Here is a 23,297-nt window from a genome sequence, read left to right as displayed (position 1 = left end):
TCAGCTTCCTGGGATAATGGATGAGTGTTGTAGAAATGAGCGTCCTGGCTCAATCCTGCAGGGAAGATCAATATCAACTATATATTCACCTCTAATTACCAGAGGAAGAATCTCATTCTTTTTCTTCTTGCTTTCCTTCAAAATCGCTTCTTCCTCTTTTAATTTATTTATCTGTCTCACTTTTGTCTTTCCTCGCCACTACTTCATTGACTCCATCTGTTTTTTTTTCTCCATTTCATTATTTAAAAATAATTTATTGGCATGAAAGAGAAAAAAGTCTATGTTGCACAAGCACAATGTTACATAACTTTCCACATTCGCGTTTCACCGTTTCTCTGGCTTGTGTAGTTTTTTAATTTCTTGTCTCTTTTATCATGCTCCACAGGCTTCACAACATCACAATGATAACAACTAAGCATGATTAATGACAATATTTGACAGTCTCTTCTATCTTCTCTTTTCAGTTCTGAGTATAGGGGAAGGTGGATTCTGGGAAGGCACGGTCAAAGGGAGGACAGGCTGGTTTCCAGCAGACTATGTGGAAGAAGTTCAGCTGAGGCAGTATGACCCACGGCTAGGTAAGATGTCTACACGCACCCAGACACACACATTCAACGACCCAATGTCACACTGCGATGTGTCTTCATCCTGCTGTAGCCAGTTTCTCTGGCGTTTGCACATATCTCTGTCCGTGGTACTGAAAAGTAAATCCTTGGAACATCCTCTAATTTGTTTTATTTGTGATCAAATAAACAAATAAGCTGTCATTCAAAATATTTTACATTAATATATTTCTCAAATGATACAGTTTGTTATTACTTGTACCAAAATCTAATGATGATGGTGTTGTAGGTGTGCTTGGCCACACAAGTGTACATAAACACGTAGCACAACCGTGATCTGAGCACGAAGCCCCCGAAGGGCTCCAGTGCCTTAGATACAGTAGATGTGTTTCTCTGGTCAAAGGAACAGGTGATGGTGTTGTCTGTTGATCTATTTGGCCTGTATGCAAATTAAATTATGTCCAGTGAGATATAAATTATGTCCAGTGAGATATATATATTATGTCCAGTGAGATATATATATTATGTCCAGTGAGATATATATTATGTCCAGTGAGATATAAATGATGTCCAGTGACATATATATTATGTCCAGTGAGAACCGAAAACCGATGGTTATCTTTACATTGGATTATGGCTGCAGAAGGTCCCACACAAGAGTCTTCTTGAATCTACAGTGTAAATCCATCAAAACAGGCTCTCTCAATCATTTATTGGAAAATGTTATGATATATGCTGACCGTTATGTCAAATATGTGATCCATCCTAATCTGACAGAGTTGAATAAAACTCTGTGTAAACAACTGCAGGTACATCAGATTAATGTTACCATATCCCGTTTAGTCATTTATTAGCAGATGGCACATTTTGGTTGCTGTCGTTTCAAGGGTAACAAGATGTGCAGCATCGTAAAAACACATCTGGTCACTGTTTGAAGAGAGTTTAGCGAAATGGTACAGCAAGTACAAATATTGGAAATGGGCCAAGGAAAAGTTTAAGCACGAATATCTCCCAATATCTTATTTGTTTATTATGCATCTACCGGGTGCTACTTTTGTTGCTTTTTTGTCGAGGGTTGTCGAGGGTTTAGGGGTTCCTTAGAGTATGTGTGAGGAGAGGAGAAAGGCCTGAATCTCTAAATACCTCATTTAAATGCATTGTGAAAAAATATAAGGGAAGGTGGGAAAGAATAGGCTAGATAGCAAGTGAGACGGATGGAGGGGCACACTCCAAAAGACAGCCAAGCGGAAATGGCAGCTTGTGTGTTGCAAAGAGAAAAATAACAGGAAAAGAACAGGAGGGAGGTGGGCCTGATATTCAACTCCACTCATTCAGAAATCCTGAAACCCCCCATGACGCGTATAACTCATGGATTCAAACGTCTTTAGCCTCTCCTGTCTCCATAGCTAACTAGTATTTTGTTGTTTTCTTTGATGTTAAACAGTGGAGCTTGGTGAGAATCATCAGTATAAGTTTTTCTTACCGTAAATTTAAAAGGCCAATGGTTCTCCATCAAAAACACCAATCACATTTACACAAGGGGTCCCTTGTGAAAATAGGTGTTTGGTTTTTCTTGAACTCTGGGATTATACACAAATGGATCCAATCAGATTAAAGCAACTGGAAAACTCCATCATGTATAAAACCAACAGTACAAGAGGCCGCTGTTCTGCTAAAATTTAAATTTAAAAATTCACCTCTAAACTCCCTCCACATATGCTGTTTCTCATAGAAATATATCGTACAGATAAAGAAAACTAACTTCTTTCACTGACACACTGAACCAAATCTCCTGAAACTCGCCACAAGCAGTACATGATGCCTAGTGGTCCCATAAACCCCTTCCCCATACACATTCACAACACTAGAAGGCCTTGAATTTATAGTCAGACTGTTTTCCATTCAGCCCAAGGTCTAGAAGAGTTACTTGCAGAGAAAGGGAATTAGATTATGATTGTGTGTAATGATCTAAATTAAAGTATATAATGCAGAACAATAGATTTCCTATTTAATTTAATAATATGCTAATTACTATATGAATTACTGAGGCATTTCAAATTAAGTCTTAACACTGTCACTAGATTTATAAACAGCGATATATTTTCAGAATAGCACACACTTGGACTAAAACACACTGAGTTTTTTTGTTATCTGAAGGCAATGCAACCATTGAGGCGTCACTGACAGTTAGGGCAATATGTTTCAGCCGAGTGAAGCAGGAAAGACAGCCCTGTCTACAATTAAGTAACCCTAATACTTCCTCTCTCTCTTTCCTATTCTCCCTCTTTCTCTCTCTGCCACTGTACATCATCCATGAGCCATGACACTAAAGAGGCTATATTTCTTCATCTATCTCGGCTTCAGTCTCTTTTCACTCCTCTCTGCCAAGTTTAAAAGAGATGGAGATGGGGGGGAGGGTGGTGGCCAAAAAAAAGGAGATGATGGAAAAAGCTTTTTCAATTTGGGAGAGCGAGAGTATAAGGGAAGCCAGCAACAAAAGACAGACAGCAAACCAGAGCGAAAGAGAAAGGAAGCAGATGACCATGTGAAAGAGGTACAATTTAAACCGTCACTGGCTCTTATCTGTCACCACACTGCTCTCCTCCCTCTCTCAGCAAGGCCAGGGCCACCTGCAGTCAACAGTTCATCTGCAAGCGGTGATGGAAGGGACAGAGGCAGGGAAGTAAAAGTCAAAGGGTACAAGTAAAAGGGAAAAATAATAAAAGAGGACGGCATGAGCTACTGGCATGGAAAATGAGGGCGAAAAGCTATTGATTGAATTCATTAAGAGAGAAGTGAGTGATGCAGTGGTGAAACGCTGCTGGCTGTGGAATAATAGCTGATCGGTGTTTGTGTTGCATAGGTGTGTAAATCATCGTAGAGTTTACAAAAAGAAATCAATCCATTCAAATGTGCCTGTGTGTCGTCACACATCGCACAAAACCCCCCGATCCCTCCAGCACACACACACACACACACACACACACAGCAGACGTGCTGCTGCCCTGTATGTGGGGGTTAATTGGTAATGTTTATCCGTGGTAATGAAGGGAATAACGATGTGAGTGTAAACTGTGCATTCTTTTTCTAATGATGCCACCAAATTGCTGAGGGCCACTAATTTCCAACAATAGAACTGCTAATCGGTTGCCTACAATCTGTCTACTGCCCCCATCGTGAGCCAAGGACCACTCCCCCGTCCTGCTGTCCGTAAACAAAAAGTGGGCCGGCCACAGCCAAATTCTTCCAAATGTTATTTTACCAGCCCCAGTTTCCATCATATAAGGCTTAATTTTTCTTAGGCCGCCCTGCAGCATCAAATGTCTTTAAGAACCTCTACTCACACACACTCACTGCATAATACTGCACATGTTGGGATAAGCATTGCGCTGATTTTCTCAATGGTTTGATCTTTTAACAAAGGTGCAAACTTTTGTTTTCTATTTCTGTTTCCTTTGTCTTTGTTCTCATTCACTGTATTCCCTTGCTTTTTTCACACAGCGGCACAGTTGAATGACTCACAGCCGCATGAATCGGCTCAGTCATATCCAGCCTGAGCTATTTTTAGCCTGCCCATTAAGAAGTTTTGGAGTGTGTCTGCACTCCCCTAGAATGCTTAAACATCAGCGTTGCTGCGGCAGCTTCGGCTGACATGAACAGAGCTAGTTGGACGGTACGGTAGAAGAGAAAGGTGAGAGGGGACAGGTGGTCTAATGGATTTGTCAGGGATCAAACAGGAAGTCAGCGGTTGAAATTGTTTGATAGTATTTGATTATGAGTATTACTCTCATTCTTTTGAACATTTTTCTGCACATTGTCCCCTTAAAGATACATGTTAAAGGCTAAAATTACAAATAGGATTTCAGCCTATTGTATCAGAATCAGTCAGAAACGTTCTTGTGATCATTTGTTGTTGTAATAGCTACATTCGAAGCAGCTTCCTAATTCGAACCCCATTCTGTTTACAGGCAAAAGCACAATCCCAAAGGTGCATGTGCCAACAAACTACACAATAATACACAATTGAAACAAAGACTTGGAACAAAGAATTTCAGATTAACTGAATTATTTATGAGGCGTGTCTGTCAGAGGAACTGACTTTTATCATTACATTACATTACATGTCATTTAGCTGACGCTTTTATCCAAAGCGTCGTACAATAAGTGCATTTCCACATAGAGATACAAACTCAGAAGAACAAGTAACAAGAAAGTACATTTTTCATCAAATAAGCAGTTTCAAAAAAGTCCCATTATAAGTACAATTTAAGTGCTACCATTTGTTAGTGCTACGGTTTGCTAGTGTTTTAGTCAAGGTAGAGTCTAAAAAGGTGTGTCTTGAGTTTTCGATGGAAGATGTAGAGGCTCTCTGCCGTCCTGATGTCATCAGAGAGCTCATTCCACCATCTGGGAGCAAGGACAGCAAAGAGTTGTGATCTCGCCGAGTGCTTTTCTCTCAGTGAGGGAGGAACAAGCCGCTTGGCAGATGCAGATCGAAGTGTGCGGGTTGGGATGTAGGGTTTCACCATGTCCCGGATGTAGACTGGTCCCGATCCATTCACAGCATGGTACGTCAGTACCAATGTTTTGAACTGGATGCGGGCAGCCACTGGTAACCAGTGAAGAGAACAGAGAAGTGGTGTGGTGTGGGAGTATTTCGGAAGGTTGAAGACCAGTCGAGCTGCTGCATTCTGGAATATGATCAAATAGGATACATAAAGAAAACTAAAAGGAGTAAACCAAAATTTGTAACTGGAACGTGTTTTGATTACTACTACTTTGACTTGACTTATTACTACTTTAATAGGAGGGATTTATTGATTAATCTCACATCTTTTGAAATTCATTCATCCCGATTACAGGTTTGTAAGACTAAACCTTACATGAAACGACTAGTCACTATAGAAAGTGTGTATTTTAGACACTGTTGTTCAATTTCATTTTTAGACACACAGCTACACACAGTTCATTATCTTGGAGGCAGAATTCCACCAGGTGGAACATGTTGAACTAGCGACTCTTCCTGCTGTCCTCGTTCACTTTGCTCTCAAACTCTCCACCATTTGACGGCTGCGATTGAAGTGCCGACAGTCTCCCCACATTTAGCCGGGGCGTTTTCCACCCCACTGTCTGTTAGGGACACAGTGTTGGTCCTCTGCAGACCGCGTGGAAGGCATTTATCATGCCCTTTACCCCTTTAAAAAAGCGTCCTACAGTGTCATTGCGAGCGAGCATGTGTGTAGGGGTGTGTGAATGTGTTGTTTTTTTGTGTGTTTGTTTGTTCGCAGCAGAGTGATGGCCCCCATTTGTACTTTTCATCAGAAGTCAGTCAAGTGTGTTGAGCCATCTCTCTCACTCTGGAGGACGGATCCATATCAAATCATAATAGATGGCGATCCTATTTGAACAATGAATCAAACGCGAAACACGTCTCACAGTGGAGCGGACACATATCACAGTTGACAGGGACGGCATTGGATGACAGCGGTTAAGCTGCCCACGCACACATACGCAAACAAATAAACAAGCACGGACACTACTGCGCTGGTTGCTCCAATTCTCACTGAAAGTTGAGTGTCAGTGTCTAGTAGTCAGTGTCATGGCTGCTCAGGCCTCTACACGTTCGTCCCTAGTGGTTCTGAGGAAACGGACACAGTTGGTTGAATCGCATTGTAAGCACACAAACAGTTTTGTTGTGGGTGTCAAGTCTAGAATGGGTGGCAACACATATATTAATATGTGGCACAGCTGTAAGGCAGCCGCCTCGCTGGACATGACTAATCGGACGCCTACCTCTGCACCAAGGCACCCCTGTTTTGTTTTTTTCCCCTCCATGAGTCACGCTCTCAGCATTAGTCCCCCACTCTCCGTAGGAATATGAGTACTGATTAGTAAAGTTCAATAGCTCACAGCCAACCATCTGGCTCTTTAACAACCATACGACTGAGCTGGGGCAAGTTCTACATCACAACAAAGTGTCGGTGGGTCAGTAAACCAAATTCAACTTCAGAAATTCACAGTGTAAGATGCATTTCTTTTACTATACTGAACACTGGTATCCTTCACTTCTCCTTCCTACAATACGTTGTTGTATTAGCTCAACCTCGACCCAAAAAAGTGTCACAATGAGCCGTCAAAGCTCCTTTGTATTACATTACATTACATGTTTTTTAACTGACGCTTTTATCCAAAGCGACTTGCATTGCATTATAACCCATGCATTACATTTTTGCCTGGGGAGCAATTAGGGGTTAGGCGTCTAGCTCAGGAACACTTCGACATGGCACATGGGGCAGCCGGGATTCGAACCACCAACCTTGCGGCCCCCAGCGCACTGCTCACTCACACGGTAATTTTAAATATATATATTTAAAATCTCTGCTGTCTTTCTTTTTCTCTCAGAATTGCTTTGTTAAAAGGCCTTCAGAGAGCTTGTTGTTACCTTGTGAGTGTGACCAGCTGTCTATATATATATATATATAGGTGTTTGCTGGAGGCTGAAAAATAATGGGACATTAAAGCCAGACACCGAGGCTCACTTTTCATAGCTCCTTTCCCAAGAAAGTTTTATTTCACTCTCGAAACGAAGAAATCGGGGAAGCCTTTGCTGAGATATTTTGGATAGCAGCTTGCCCCAAAACCCATTTCCGAGTGCATTTAATCGTCTGTGCGCGAGGCTGGAAGGCCCGAGTCTTTTCCCTGGGAGACGGCCCAGTGGAAGGAGGCACAATCTCCTTGTCAAACCTGTGAAGCTAGAGTGGGCCGCTGTCCAGTCATGTCGTCAGATTTGCCTGTGCTGTGTTGTGTAATAGAGGGGGGGTAACAGACAGAGCATTCAAACTCTACACGTTGTGACTCGTACTGGGCTACGTCACTCCCTGTCTATCCGTCTGTAAATCTGAGAAACTTGCAATATGACTCAGCACAAGATGTAGTTAATGTAGAAAAGAGGAGACAAATGTTTCTATTTTGTAGAAGAGTAGGGTGTGTACTATAACAAATTTAAGTAACTCTGACTCAAAGCTGGATCCAGCGCAAGTATTTATTCCTCTTCATCTCAGCCCTCATCTCTCCACTCATGGCATCATTCATCTTGAAAATTTTTAATTGAAAGTTCTTACTGTTTTTTTCTCTTTTGATATATAGATGCATCTTTGTTATTAACGTCGGATCAGGCATTTCAATTAGAGGCGAGGCAAAGCGCTGTCCATCTCTGACACTGAAAAGACCCCTCCTATTCCGTTTCCATTCTACTCCATTTCGCTCCTTTCAGAGATACTCGCCACCTGACCACACCCGCCTCACCTGTGGCCTATAAATTGATTGTGAACCTTTCGCCTTTTTTGCACTCTCTCCCAGCGCTCTGATGTGTACTGTGTGCCTCTACGTGAGTTAACGTGAGTCAGTTTATGAATTGAATTGTCTTTATGATTTACTGTCAGGCTGTTAACAGGTGTACTGTTAATTGGTTGCTTTGTTTGTTGTCAGACATATGGGAAGATTGTTTGTTTGATCCATGTTCTTACGTCAGTTAAGTTGGGAGTAGTGAACTTATCTCTTTGTTAATTTGTCTTGCCCAACTTGTGGATTGACCATTGTCAATTACCTGCCACTAATTACTATTTCTTTGATCTCACTCTGCAGCACACAGACGATGCATCTTGACTGAAGTCAACCTTGGCAAATAAATAAAATACTACTGGTGGCGAGAAACCGTGCTTTCTCCATGCTTCATTCACCACTCCATATCATTTGATGTCTTCTGACCGAGACTCTGTTCGTTCACCAAACCCTCACTCCACCTGAACCATTTCCATTACCTTACAGTTCTTACAGACACATACTCTTTTCTTTTAATGCTTCAATTATGACATTTTTTAAAACTAGTCTTAGTGTGCTCTTTAATTTAAGTGCCTTGTTGGACTTTTATCCAGAAACCATCGATGCACACCCTCACTCCCTGCCTCATGCCCTCTCTCTACGCTAGAATACTGTCTGTATGGTGTTACGGAGTATGTATGAATGTAGTAAGGCTCACCAATAAAAAAAACTAATCAGCTGACATGGGTGAAGTGGCTGTCCAGATCAGAACCAGTTCAAACACACATAATCTATTGAAAGCAAAGGTAGGCATCGTGGGTCAAGAATGAAAAAGTGAGCTTGACTTACATTATGTGAGGTCGGTTTGTGAGTGAAGGCAACGTTCATCCAGAATTGGGATGTTGGACTCTGCTTCAATAATAAAAATAAATATTTGGAGACATTGGACACAAACCAACACCATCTACTATCATTCAAGTCTTAAGGCTCATGCATGTAACCTGAACCTAATAACAAACAGAACAGAAAATTATGAAAGTATTAATTTTCTTTGACTGGATCAGGCCGTTCCAGACTAATCGGGAGAAATTGTTTTTCACACTTAACTCTCAGACGATATCACTGTCTATTAGTCTATGTGTCTTATTTTCCCTCCAAAATGAATGAAGCTGCCTTTAGATGAATAGGGCTTTATATTACTAGAAAAGCATCTAACCATATTAAAAATGTCTGCTCATACAGTTTTAGTTTCACCTTTTATTGCTTTTTATATCCTGAAACTCTAAACCATGTGCATGGATTAGTTGAATCCCTCATACGTATAGAGCACATACAGATTACATTAATACAGACGTTAGATTTTTGTACTTTTCTATTTAGATTATCTCTATTATCTCTATCTCTTTAACACTCTCTTGATCTTTTGCAAGAGGAGCAGAAAATTCTGAATAGAAACAAGAACATGGACAGGTAAAAGAAGATTAAGTCATTGCTTTGTCCCCTGTGCTGAGGTTTTGTATCCACCCGCATGGTCCAGCAACTCCCTGTAAAATGGGTGGAAGGACGGGGACATTGTGTGTCAGTGGAAAAAAGAGAGCATGATTCCATCTTTATTTGTCTTTGCCGAGCACATCCTTACAGGCTGTGTGGCTCTTGAGAAGTTGTTTCAGGAGGGAGTCCAGCATTGTTCTCATTCAAAGTGTTAGTATTCAATATGTAAGACTTCAACGCAACCTGATCCAGGGGGCAGGAGGAGAGAATGAAAAAGGGAAAGGACGGTAAGTAGGGTGTGGAAGGAACAAATTAAAAAATAAATGAGTCTCGATAAGTGTGTTTGTGTGAGTGAGTGTGTGGGTTGGTCTGCAGCTCTTATCAGTGGTAAAATGGCATAAAGGTTAATTCTCATTCAGCAAGGCTGAAAGACGGTGTGTGTGACTTTGTTTGTTTTCACGTGTCTCTGTGTGAGTGATGTAGCTCTTATACGTCCTTTAGACAAGGACAGTGAAGGTGCTACAATTTATCCCGAATAGGGAAGCTTTTGGGATAAAGACAGGGACGTTCATAGCAGAACAAGCCGGTTAAAGCCGGGAGACAGTAAGAGTTGTAATTCATAATTGCATAAGAATTGTTAATTATAACAAATGCTGCTGTATTCATACTGAAGCAAAGTTTTCTCTAAATAGTCAGTACAGTGTGTTTGTGCTCTACACTGCAGCGCTGAAATCAGAAAATCAGAAATTCAAAACAAGTTATTCTCAAATAGGATCAAAACGTTCCTTTCGGGAAATCTCCAGCACTGATTTTTTATCGCTGCAGCAGTGTTAACCAGCTGATCAGAAGGAAGCTAAACTGAGTCAGTCAGGGCATGGTTTTGACCTGCAGGTGCCTAATGTGCATTCCTGAAGCCTCGAATGCTCAACACAAGTAGCTGGAAAGCCTCAAAGTCTTTTCCCCTCTTTTATCCTCTTTTTTTTCTTCATATAATATGCATTTGCCTTCATCTGGAATGTGAAATTCATCCTCTTTTGCAAGAGAGAATTCCTCCTATGAAAGAGCCAGCAGTCTCAAACAAAAAACATGTCTAATCTTCAATGAGCGTTAGTAGTGAGTTAATAATGCAGGCTCATTTCAGTCTGTGACAGAGATGGTGGTGCAGTTCTGATTCTTGGTATCTATCTATGATTTTTCTTCAACATGCAGTTTAAAATAACACTTGACCCAATTGTTGTTTTATCTATAACATTGATAGGACACCATTACCATCATCTGTGTTTCTGTCATCCGAAGAAGGATCTGCAGTTAAATCAAAGTTAGATCTAGGTATCTTATCCAACTTTGTTCTGAGGCAACCTCCTAATGTGCACTAGCACGCATTCATCCTTGATGTGGCCTTTCTCCTGTGTTTTTACTATGCTCTGAAAGGTTTAATCGGGACATCAATAATGTCTCTAAAAAAGCAAAAGTATAAAGCCAGCAAACTGCCATGTAATAGCATGTTATCTTTTTATGCAGTTTATCTTAAAATGACTGTATACACTCACCGGCCACTTTATTAGGTACCCCATGCTAGTAACTGGTTGGACCCCCTTTTGCCTTCAGAACGGCCTCAATTCTTTGTGGCATAGATTCAACAAGGTGCTGGAAGCATTCCTCAGGGAGTTTGGTCCATATTGACATGATGGCATCACACAGTTGCCGCAGATTTGTCGGCTGCACATCCATGATGCGAATCTCCCGTTCCACCACATCCCAAAGATGCTCTATTGGATTGAGATCTGGTGATTGTGGAGGCCATTTGAGTACAGCGAACTCATTGTCATGTTCAAGAAACCAGTCTGAGATGATTCCAGCTTTATGACATGGCGCTTTATCCTGCTGAAAGTAGCCATCAGAAGTTGGGTACATTGTGGTCATAAAGGGATGGACATGGTCAGCAACAATACTCAGGTAGGCTGTGGCGTTGCAACGATGCTCAATTGGTACCAAGGGGCCCAAAGAGTGCCAAGAAAATATTCCCCACACCATGACACCACCACCACCAGCCTGAACCGTTGATACAAGGCAGGATGGATCCATGCTTTCATGTTGTAGAAGCCAAATTCTGACCCTACCATCCGAATGTCGCAGCAGAAATCGAGACTCATCAGACCAGGCAACGTTTTTCCAATCTTCTATTGTCCAATTTCGATGAGCTTGTGCAAATTGTAGCCTCAGTTTCCTGTTCTTAGCTGAAAGGAGTGGCACCCGGTGTGGTCTTCTGCTGCTGTAGCCCATCTGCCTCAAAGTTCGACGTACTGTGCGTTCAGAGATGCTCTTATGCCCACCTTGGTTGTAACGGGTGGTTATTTGAGTCACTGTTGCCCTTCTATCAGCTGGAACCAGTCTGGCCATTCTCCTCTGACCTCTGGCATCAACAAGGCATTTCCGCCCACAGAACTGCCGCTCACTGGATGTTTTTTCTTTTTCGGACCATATTCTGTAAACCCTAGAGATGGTTGTGCGTGAAAATCCCAGTAGATTTGCAGTTTCTGAAATACTCAGACCAGCCCTTCTGGCACCAACAATCATGCCACGTTCAAAGTCACTCAAATCACCTTTCTTCCCCATACTGATGCTCGGTTTGAACTGCAGGAGATTGTCTTGACAATGTCTACATGCCTAAATGCACTGAGTTGCCGCCATGTGATTGGCTGCTTAGAAATTAAATGTTAACGAGCAGTTGGACAGGTGTACCTAATAAAGTGGCCGGTGAGTGTATATAGGGAATGATTGTCTTGGTTCAAACACCATTGGTCTTACCTGCTTCTCTGCAGCCCAGATGTTGTAGCTCTGGCGCAGATGAGAATAGACTGTTTAGGTCCATCTGTTGCTAAACCGCAGCCTCCTCTACTACAGAGAAAAACATAATAATGGAAATTAAAACAAAAAGCCCTGCTAATGTACGTTACACAACCGCCTTTACTTAGAGAGAGGTGTGTGTGTGTGTGTGTGTGTGTGTGTGTGTGTGTGTGTGTGTGTGTGTGTGTGTGTGTTAGATGGAAGTGGAGTTTATGTTATCTGTGCTATCAGGCCACTGCTTTTAGAGGCTCTTTGGCTGTACAAAAGGCAACTGTTATAAATGAGCTGCATGTCACATTCTTACACCTCATCTGGTATCACCTACGCACGCGCACACACACACACACACACACACACACTGTATCTTTTTAATTTGTCCTTTTCTGAAGCAATGTGTGAAGCTTAATTGTGAGAGTGTGTGCAAAGGCTCAGTGAGAGAGATAAAGGACTCGACCTCGCGATGACAATTGCTTCATTAATTCACAACTTTTTCCCCCAAATATCAGCCTCTTCTTTCATCTTTTCTTCCCTTTGACAACCAGGGCTAACAAAATGCCACGCCTTCGCTCCCAGGAGCATTCTAAGCCAGACAAAACATGAATTAGCTTTCGCATCTTCCACTTTACCTTCTCTGATAAGCTCACAAAAATACACAGTCAGATGTATTTAACGCTTGATGTTGTTTTTGTAAATGAAAGGGATGGTTGGTGACACCACTTATCCGCTGCTACAATTTAGCAAAAACAAGCCATTTTGGATAAGTGAAGAGTCGATCTAGTGTTTCATACGCTTTCCTTTGTCGCTCAGACAGCATTTAGCTGTGGATTTTTTGTGTGAGTGGAAAGAACAGTAAGACACGTTCTCTTCAGCTTTTTTTTTTAGCTTTTTAAAGCTATATTTCGTCTCTTTTTTTGTTGATCCTTGGTGAAAAATCATGATTTTAGAATGGAGAATTTTCCTTTCAACTAAAACCACCAGTCAAACACGTTGCAGCTGGGGACCATGAAGGTGACTCATATACCAATTGACTACGGTTTCTTGCTGTGGGGAGAGATGGACCTTGTTATGCGCGGTGCTTTCATTAAGCGGGGCTCCTTCCTCTGAGTGAAACATGAAGTGGGGAAAGAGGAAAGCTACACATTTTTAGATGAATGCGTATCAGAAGGATTGAGATTCACACAGCGGTGCTTTAGGAGAATTAAGAAATAAGGGAACAGCAGGAAAAAAAAGAAAATAAAGAGGCATGTAATGGAGGAAGACCAGAAGCTGGTGCTTTTTAATTATTTTTGCCTTCCTGGTGTGTCACCAAGTGTCACTATACACCGTCATGAGAGCTTTAAACTGTGCTCAGCTTACAGTGTGTCACTCACACACTCAATGGACAGGCTAGAGTAGATCTAAGGATACCAACCACCTCAAGTCTGCTCACTCACTTTGATCTCCTTCCCTGTCCGGACCGTACATGACGCTTTCTTTCTCATATACACGTATTCAAGTAATGTCAGCTTGATAAATTACCTGCGTAAGATAACAGCAAAAGTGACATAAAACGGAGAAGTGGCAGGGACATGTGACCAAGGTTACAAGCCTCTCTCATGGCTTCATGCCATGTCTCTCACATCACCACCAGGACGCCCGCTGCTCTCACAGCTTTTCCCAATTAGGAGTTTCTGTGAGGCCTGAAAGGTTGTTGGGGTACGTAGTCAGCAGAATGCTGCTTAGTGGAGGTGCAGTGTATTATTGGGATGGGGAGAGAGCATCGATCTCTATCAGCGCTCCTATAGGATAAATCTACCCACATGCTGACAGAAACCACATGCACACACACACAAACATACACACACACACACACACTTTAATTGAGCTCATCCGTGTTTCCATTCTAGTGCATTTGCTCACTTTGAAAGAACACTTTAACTTAATGGTCAAATTATGCAATTATTTTACTGTTCAAAAATAATTACCACGGAATAATGATTCTAGGTAAGTTATGATAAATTAAGCATTTTGATGTTAATTACTTTTTTGTGGTAGATTAATTTATATAACAGAATTAGATGTTTGCTGACATTTTTATACTCACACGCAAACAGCTCTGGGAGAAACAGCCTTGACATTTTGGGATTTTTCGAGATTTGTAAAAAGTCCCTATCAGAACTGGTTCTACCAAAGAATAAAAACTGTGTTCCTCCAAAAACAAATTGCATTACTGGGATACTGATTTTAGTCTACTCTATGAAAAATGCTGCAATAACACTAAACACTGGTAAATGTGCCAGACTTTGCATTTGATATGCTGAACAAGCAATTTAGACCTTGGGTGATGTGTGGGTAATTGCAAGAGTGCTTCTGAAATAAAAATCAACTAACTATATTTTTTTTCTAAATTTTATGAAACTACAAGTTAAGTATAGTATTGGTGAAGCAAATCAAGTCTTCCTCTTTTTCCACTCTGGTAATATTAACTTATTATGTATGTTCTTCATAATAACAAAAATCATAAACTGTTGATTTACTGACTTTTTAAAGTATGAAAACATGTATCAATTTGAAATGAAAAAGGGCTTTAATCTGTTTTACAGAGACCCGGGAGGACCGCACAAAGAGACTGTTCAGACACTACACTGTGGGATCCTATGACAACTTCACCTCATACAGGTACAGCCTCTTTGTGTGAGCTGGCATGCTGCAGTGCAAGAGGACATGCACATTATTATTACCCTAAATTGCACTAACTGTATTGGTGAAATGATCAAGTAGCGCTTCCCTGCTTGAACGGGAGTAATGGAGTCCATGTGTGAAGGTGTTGGAGTGCTATGGAGCTGCTGCCATCTAAAGGCTCGAGGCTGCACACACACGCGTTGTTCTGTGCTTCACATTTTTACCATTTCTTGGCAGGATTTTCTTCTTCCACTTTTTTAATGCTCTCATTTCACTTTTTACTCTTAGTCCATGTCTTTTCTTTCGATGTGCCCTCCCTACCTCAGGCTGACATTTATTGTGAACAGAGTGTCATTTTGACCCCTCTCTTCGAAATCAAATGTTACACATCAGTGGGTATGTGTGGTTGTGTTATGATGCAATTTTCGGCTTCAGTGCCACATTGTCAGTTGTTAGTAATGCGGCACAGTGCTAGTCTCAGTGAGCATTGTTTCCACCCACTTACTCAACTCTTCATAGAAGAGACTCTAGCTTTTAGTTTCATTTAATGTCTTTTTTGTAACCAGGGCTTTAGGTTTGTAGAATTAACATTATTACAGTCACACTCTTCTGTGAATGTGTGGTATGTACAATAGATTTTTTTCCTTTGGAATGAAAGGTAGTAGTATGATGTTGAGATTTCAAGGGTTAGATGCAACATCTCTGTATAAAATACCAGTTGCAAATGCCAGCCAAAGGTCATGAGTCGAGTTGCACAAAACAGCATTCCTGGAATTCCTGGAAAAAATCACTAATTTTGAGGAGACATTTACCCCTTTAAATGATCTCTTCCATCTGCCATATACTGTATTATTATGTTATGTAGGAGGATAAAGATTCTGAACGAGGACAGTGAACATATTGCATAAATGTGGCATTTCGGGGCAGAAATCAAAGCTGAGTGGATAAAACGGTTCATGCTGAAACAAATGGATCAAACACCACAGTCTTCTGTGCATAATATTTGGTTCATAAGTGGATGGATAGGTTTTTATGGAAACAAACCGTTGACCTCCCTTCTGCAGAAAGGTTTGTTGTGGCTCCCCTGGCTCCAGAAGCAGAAGCTTTGTGTTCCCTTGGTAAGTCGCACAGAGTGGAGTGTAACTAAGCTAACAAAGACCGCAGCCGCCTACCTGAACCTGAACAACCTGAGCACCGGGACACTTTATCCAATACTACAAACCGAATACTACAAACCTGTAGTATTTGATGTAGAGTTATGAACTGTTATGGTGTTCAGGCTGTATACTGCCCTGAGAATTCACTGATGGTGAACTGATGGAATATTGCTTTTTAGCATTGAGCTCCCCGATCATAAGTGTATATTAAAATCATTACAACTCATTCACACCTATTTACCTGATCATTACCAGTCAGTCAGTTTGATGAGAATGACGCATGATGAATATCTTTCACAGACACATCCAGCCATCGTTCTGATATTCGCTTTTCTGCTAGAGACTGCTTTACTAACTCAGCGTGGCTTTGGCTCACTGGCTTTGGACAGCGATGATTAGCTTGAATGAATACAATTAAGTTTGTGCAGAGCGCGGCACAGGTTAATACCATCCAACGGTCTCCACCCCTCAACACTCAGGGAAATCAGGCAGTGATGAAGTGCTCACTTACTTTTGCCTCCTATTCCCTCTGTCATTAATCAGGGGATAATATTGCATCTCAGACATCTCTGTCGTACTTTTAGTAGAAGCACTTCACATCCTCTGCAGCTGCAGTCTCATCGGAGAGATCCGCCAGAAGATTGATTCACTTAGGTTTGATCCCAACGATACCTCCATCATAAGGACTCCCTCTCTCTCTCTCACCTGTTCATCCTCTCTCACTCTGCACCTCCATTTGTGTGTGTGGCTCACTGTTTATACAAACACGGGTAAAGCCCCTGGTAATTGAGCCATGGTTTGCATGCTTGGCTTTTAATTAACTTGAGGGTTATCAAAAAAGGAAGGATGGACAGGTGTGTGTGTGTGTGTGTGTGTGTGTGTGTGTGCATCCACATCGTCATGTCAACAACAACCATCGTCTTTACTCTGCTACCCTGCCTCTCGCCTCTTGTTTTTTTCTTTGTGTGTGTGTGAGGATGCTGTTGGATTCATACCCGCTCTGCTCTCTCCTCAACAGTGACTATATCATAGAGGAAAAGAATGCTGTTTTACAGAAGAAAGAAAATGAGGGGTTTGGTTTTGTCCTGCGGGGAGCCAAAGGTGAGACTCGCCCAACAAAGCTTTTCCAAAACATTCACATTCACTGCCGAGCTTGAGAGTTCTAAAGCAAGAAATAGTTTATTGAGCTGAGTCACTCAGTGTGTTTCAGTCTGTGTTGTTATTGTGTGAGTCAACAATACCACAAGCTTTGGTCAACACTCATCTGTGTGTGTGTGTGTGTGTGTGTGTGTGTGTGTGTGTGTGTGTGTGTGTGTGTGTGTGTGTGTGTGTGTGTGTGTGTGTGTGTGTGTGTGTGTGTGTGTGTGTGTGAGCATGTGCAGGCGCTTGGTGGCATCCTTGGCTGAGCTGGCAGCTAGCTGTCCCATCTGTTCCCCACACATGGCGTTCAGCTTTAGTAGAGACACATTCCTCTCTGATTTCTCTCATCTTCACTCAGTCTGTCCTTGTTTTTGGTCTTTTCTGCTCTCCTCCACCTCCTTCGCATCCTTCTCGGTTATTATCCTTCCTGAAATACTTTTATGCCATTGCTTTAATACCGTCAGCATTTGAGCTGATATCATCTCTCTATTCATCTCCATCATCACAATTTCATTTTACTCATGACTTCCCTTTTCCTTGCTCATCCTGGTTACCATAGCAACCCCTCTCCGGCACCTTGGCGGGAGTCTGAGTGTGCTTTACTGCTCCATCACTCACTACCGAGGATCTTGGCTCACCCTGCTCCCTTTTACTCACTCTATCTTTGACTGTCCAGTACTCTCACACAAGCACACACTGTTGTTCACCTTGTGGTCCTCTGAGAACTCCCATGTGTCAGGGATTTTTTTGGATTTGTTCCAAGATTCAGTGGAGTTTATGGTGGCACATCACACTCACCTAACAAAGTGTGCTAGTGCACCGCGTTTGAGGCTATTTTGTTAAGAAGAATGCTGTTGTGAAAGTGTGTGAGCATTTGATTATATTCACCTGTATGTTTCAAATATATTGTTTAAGTACAGAAGGCAGCAGAAGTACTATAATCGGCATCCCTGACTATTTGAGAGATATTAAATTAAGAAAAATAACTAACATACTAACTAACATAAAAGGCTGTGCAAATGTATTAATTCAATATTCAAATTCTCAATGGTGAAAGGAATGTTTAAAAAAAGTTATCATGCTTGCTTTAAAGAAATTTAAATAGTCAGAACTAAACCACATTTTCTAAATATGAATTGCAGACGGTCTTACATGTTTTACTTGAGAGATTGTTGTGGTCATCGGGTAATCTCATTGAGTAGAAAAGTAAAAAGGTAAGACACTTTTGTCAGCGGATGTTTCTTGCTTCACCTTAGCCGAGACGCCCATCGAGGAGTTCACCCCCACCCCAGCGTTCCCAGCCCTTCAGTACCTGGAGTCTGTGGACGTTGAGGGAGTGGCCTGGCGGGCTGGTCTTAGGACCGGAGACTTCCTCATCGAGGTAATGAAAGACACTTCATTTGCTTCCTCTTCGTGACTTTTCTGGAATTTGGTCATTATCGTGCTTTAATGTTTGCAGCGTTGTATGTATGTCAACATATTTCATTCTGTCTTTGTGTGTGTTGTCTTAGGTAAACGGGGTTAATGTAATAAAGGTGGGCCATAAGCAGGTGGTGTCCTTGATCCGGCATGGGGGCAACAGGCTGCTGATGAAGGTGGTGTCTGTGACACGCAAACCTGAATCGGAGGAAGTTGTTCGCAAGAAAGGTAAAGAATAAAGGATAACCTCCTTTGTTCAATTCAATATTACATTTGGACTGTATTAAATGGTATATCTATGCCATTTGTCACATCTGAAGTGTCAATGGTGGCTCCAATATTATTTGAAATCCCGGTGGTAAATGGCTTTATTAAAGCTTCTTTTAGTATTACATAAACTTAATATCTCAAACGACTTGGGAAGACACGTATGTTTTCTGTTGTCTAGGTGATTTCCACCACGTTCTTCCGCTGTAAATTCATTTGGCTTCCATGCCAAAACTCGCCATTACTAAGCTCCCACACAGTTCTGCCACTAGGACTTCAGGACTGTGTGTGTCTGTGTATGTCGTTGTGTGTCCTTTGTGGTTATTGGGTGACTGGAAAATGTGGTTGACCTAGTTTCAGTGCATATGCATAAACTAAATTCTGATACTTAATGCCTCATCAGGTGGTATATCATGGTATCTGTTCGTCGCTGTCTCTCTCTCTCTCTCTCTCTCTCTCTCTCTCTCTCTCTCTCTCTCTCTCTCTCTTCCTCCCTCACGCTCTTACTCCCTCTCTCTCACCTATGTTGTCCGCCCAATACTTTTTGAAGCTTTGAACTGCATGTCACAGTAATTCTCTGTGGGTTGAGTTCCCTCAGTTGCCATAATCTATTTGCAGGTTAAGGTTTGACATTTTGGATAATCTTCTTAGATGAGACGATAAATAGAACTCTCAGTTTGGTCTATTTTAGGGAGGCAGAAATACTGTAAAGACAGCGCATTAGTTAGGCTACAAACTGCGCTAAAGCTTACTAATTAACATGGAAAAACTCTATATATTTGTTTAATCCATTCAAAATATATATTGCATATACATTGGACGCACCTTTGCAGAACTGCACAGACAAATACCTTGACAACAACTCACACACAGAGACCTGTAGGCAAATCACATAAAGAAAACGCGTTCTCTGCACCATGCGAGGCCTCACTACTGCCAACGTTGCCATGGTGACTACACTGCATGTTTGAAATAAGCATTACATTACAGCAAAAACGTCTCTCTCTCTCTCTCCCTCTCTCTCTCTCTCTCTCCCTCTGACCGTTGCTCTCGATTTCTCCGTGCTCCTCCATCTCTTCTGCTCCTTGCTACTGTACCACAATGTGCAGACTGGTGAGAGAAAAGAAGATGTTTGATATGGACTCTACCGAGGACAGTGTTTGTGCATTAGATCTGCAGCTGGTGCTGCAGCAGGATAGTTAGGCTTTGGTCAGACACCGGGGCACCCGTGGGACTTACAGATCTTTCGATCTACAGTAGTGCAATGAGAGCCAGCTGGTCGATCTCGGAAATACTGAGCCGATCTACTTGTATTGTGGAATATTGACAAGAAACTTGGGTTTGTTATAGCGTGTGGGGAATGCTGCTGTATGTGGCTTTTTGATTTATGTCCGACTGCATGGCATTACATTGTTACTGCAGAGTTATCGTGTAAAAACCAGACGACTTTATTTGAAATTTGCTTAGTCAGATTGTTTATTGTAACCTGATTGAAAGCTTTTTATTTAAACCTGTAACTCTATTGCTCGCTTTTGGAGCTGATATTTGTTAAATGTGTTTTACCGTTTTGTCTGATAAAAGGATAAAAGCCCAGTTTCCTTGTGTGTGTAGAAGGATAAAGAGGCTCCGATGGTCTTTGGGGTATAAAGCCCCCCATCGTTTTCCGTAGCTGCTTCATTCACCGTCGTATCTTCGTTGGTAAGCCCACATGTCTTCATGTCCTCCGTCTAGGCGTTTTCTCTGTATATCTCTGTATGTGGTCTCGCATGTGGGAGGATATGCATTTGTGAGCCAGTGTCAGTGTGTTCATTTCTGATACTCTCCTGCTAAATTCCAGACAGGCAGCATATTAAAAGTAAGATGGACAACTTTCTCCCACTACTCGCAACAGTCCGTTTACTCATCCTACCGATTGTGGCTGACACATTTTGTTGGTGTGCGTTTAATGGGAGGATTCAGAAAGCTCCGGGATGTTACCGACCGGACAAGCTGTGCATTCACTGCCCTTGGGCTCCTCAACAGGGACAAATGTTTGCAGCACAAAGACTAGAAAACTGAAAGTCTTGGAGACGGACTGAAAAATTCACTTACTTTTTGGACCAACAAACAGCTAAACATGAAGAAGTCGGGCTACAACCGTGGCCTGAACAAGGTCCTGGCTAAATGCGGGCGGCCCAGTTCAACTGAATTTGACCAGATCAAAGCAGTGAAATCCGGATGGGCCGCCCGCCTGGGGGATGCCCGGAGGGCACTAAGTCGCAAATCCAAAGGATCTTCGTCCCGCTCAAGTTCATCCTCAACACCATGCCTGTTTTCCACAGCTCCCCCACCACCCAAAAGAGCTCCCAGCACCACCCTGACTCTGCGCTCTAAGTCAATGACCGCTGAGCTGGAAGAACTGGGTGAGTGCCAGATAGCTGGCATGCAGAACTTGGTGTGTCTACTAACTTTTAGAGTAGTAAATTCTTCTGTTGGCTTGTTCTCGTTATTTTCCCTACTTTGCTGACGCTATCTTTTCCCCACCAAGCTTCTGCTCGGAGGAGAAGAGGAGGTGAGTCTTAGGCAAAGAAATTGACACGTCTCTGAACATCATAACAATAATTTGTTAATTTAGAGCCGAAGAGCAGAACACTTGAAATATTTGGATTCTCTTCCTCTACCTTTTGTTCCTCTTTCCCATTCAATTCGTAGTGCTCGTTCCCTAGTTGTCCTACTTGTCAGCGAGTAAACCCAGTCAACCTGTATTAAGATCTTTTACAATACCACGGAATATAGCTACATTTTCCCCTTTTTAATCACAATTTTCAATCCCTATTGTGTTTGTAATATCCGAATTTAAGACACAATGTTTTCCTGGTCTAGTGCCCCAGTATTTAGTTCTGGCTCATTTCCTTCTCAACAGAGAGACTAGATGAGATGTTGGCATCCCAGGAATCTATCTTGCGTTCTCAGCCCTCAGAGGCAGATTACAGAGCAGCGACTGTCAAACAAAGACCTACCAGCAGGAGAATAACACCAGCAGAGATCAGTGTGAGTACACCAACAGCACACTGGCAGACAGCATGAACTACTATGTTGGCATACATACAAACTCAATCTGATTTATAACATACGGCGCTATGCAACATTACATGCACCCGGAGGTACACACTGTATTAAGTACACTGTACAAATAGAGACCTTGTGGAAGATTAACAAGATTTTTCTTTAATTGAAGGCATTAAAACTATATTTTTACAATTAGTCTCTATTTTGTTGTGCTGCAGTCACTGTTTGAGAGACAAGGGATGACTCTACACGGAGGTCTTCACCCGGGCATTGAGAGAGGTCATATACCACTACCAAAGGGGATGTCCAGGACCAAGTCTTTTGGTAAAACAATCACCCATCCTGTACATATTCAAATAAGGTGAATGATAGTGTATCTTATGTGCAATATGCTCATAGGGAATATACTTACTTACAATAGAAGAAGCTTCATTCTATTTTTGTAAAAATGCATCATTACAGCCACAGACAATAGTATATACACAACAGGACAACAGGCTGGAGATAAAGACTATATCTTCATTGATTAAATTCTAAGACCAAATGTAATAAAATGCTTATTGCATATTTACAGAAACAAAAGTGAATGTACACATTCATTATTACTACTCTGTTTTATGAAATAGATTTCCCTTGTTCTCAAGTACACTCACTAAACAAATGTTCCATTCTTAATATAAGAAGAAAGAACAGTTCATTCAAATGTGTGAATTAACAAACTTACAGATGGATGCATTGCAGTATGCCTGCTTGGCTGATATAAAATGGTCCAGTTTCATGAGCTTAGAAGATCTGTACTCTTCCCTCCCTCATCAGGTGCCACTGAGGAGGATCGGTTGTCTGCCCTTGCAGGCGAGCAGAGATTTCCCCGCAGCACCTCCATGACAGACAGCCTCCGAGAGCACTCACAGCCCCATCCCATCCCTCCACCGCCGCAAACAGCACCTCCTCCACCTCCCTACTACCTAGACACGGGTCCTCCCCCAGCCTTCTGCCCCCCTCCTCCCCCATCTAGGACTCAGAGTCAGGGTTATGAGCCTGGAGAACACTCCAGCTTCAAGCCCTCCTCCTTGGACCTGCCTTACGAGGACGCTCACCGGCAGGCAACACACTTAGAAAGACAGAAGAAAGCCCGCTCCATGATCATCTTGCAGGACTCTTCGCATCTACCTGTGGAACCTACTGAAATTCCACGTCCTTCTGCTGCTACTCCACCTGAGCGAATCAAAAGGAAGGGCCGAATTATAGACAACCCTTATGCTAATGTGGGACAATTTAGCATTGGACTATATACACCCACTAAGCCCATGAGGAAGAAAAGTCCCCTGGTAAAACAACTACAGGTAGAACAAAACTTTATTTTTGTATAAAAAAAAACTAACTC

At 42.0% G+C, this 23,297-nt stretch overlaps 1 protein-coding gene across 14 annotated transcripts in view; it reads left to right on the top strand.

Annotated features, from left to right (window-relative positions):
- shank3a (SH3 and multiple ankyrin repeat domains 3a) overlaps nucleotides 1-23,297 on the top strand; it is a 136,200-nt gene that overhangs the window by 101,280 nt on the left and 11,623 nt on the right. For 13 of the 14 annotated variants that reach the window (XR_005114226.2, XM_037450563.2, XM_037450565.2 and 10 more), the window contains 10 exons: nucleotides 465-578; nucleotides 14,804-14,879; nucleotides 17,058-17,140; nucleotides 18,436-18,560; nucleotides 18,691-18,826; nucleotides 21,187-21,267; nucleotides 21,393-21,416; nucleotides 21,768-21,895; nucleotides 22,132-22,237; nucleotides 22,730-23,256. Coding sequence is in view for 13 of the 14 variants with exons in the window: in XM_037450563.2 (XP_037306460.2) it covers nucleotides 465-578; nucleotides 14,804-14,879; nucleotides 17,058-17,140; nucleotides 18,436-18,560; nucleotides 18,691-18,826; nucleotides 21,187-21,267; nucleotides 21,393-21,416; nucleotides 21,768-21,895; nucleotides 22,132-22,237; nucleotides 22,730-23,256 (1,400 nt within the window). In the remaining variant the exon portion in view is untranslated. The remainder of the gene's footprint in view (nucleotides 1-464; nucleotides 579-14,803; nucleotides 14,880-17,057; nucleotides 17,141-18,435; nucleotides 18,561-18,690; nucleotides 18,827-21,186; nucleotides 21,268-21,392; nucleotides 21,417-21,767; nucleotides 21,896-22,131; nucleotides 22,238-22,729; nucleotides 23,257-23,297) is intronic. The other variant, XM_037450566.2, reaches the window with a different exon arrangement.

The sequence above is a fragment of the Pungitius pungitius genome, chromosome 6, assembly GCF_949316345.1.
Source record: "Pungitius pungitius chromosome 6, fPunPun2.1, whole genome shotgun sequence".
Taxonomy (NCBI): Eukaryota; Metazoa; Chordata; class Actinopteri; order Perciformes; family Gasterosteidae; genus Pungitius; species Pungitius pungitius.
This window is presented reverse-complemented; position numbering and strand designations above follow the sequence as displayed.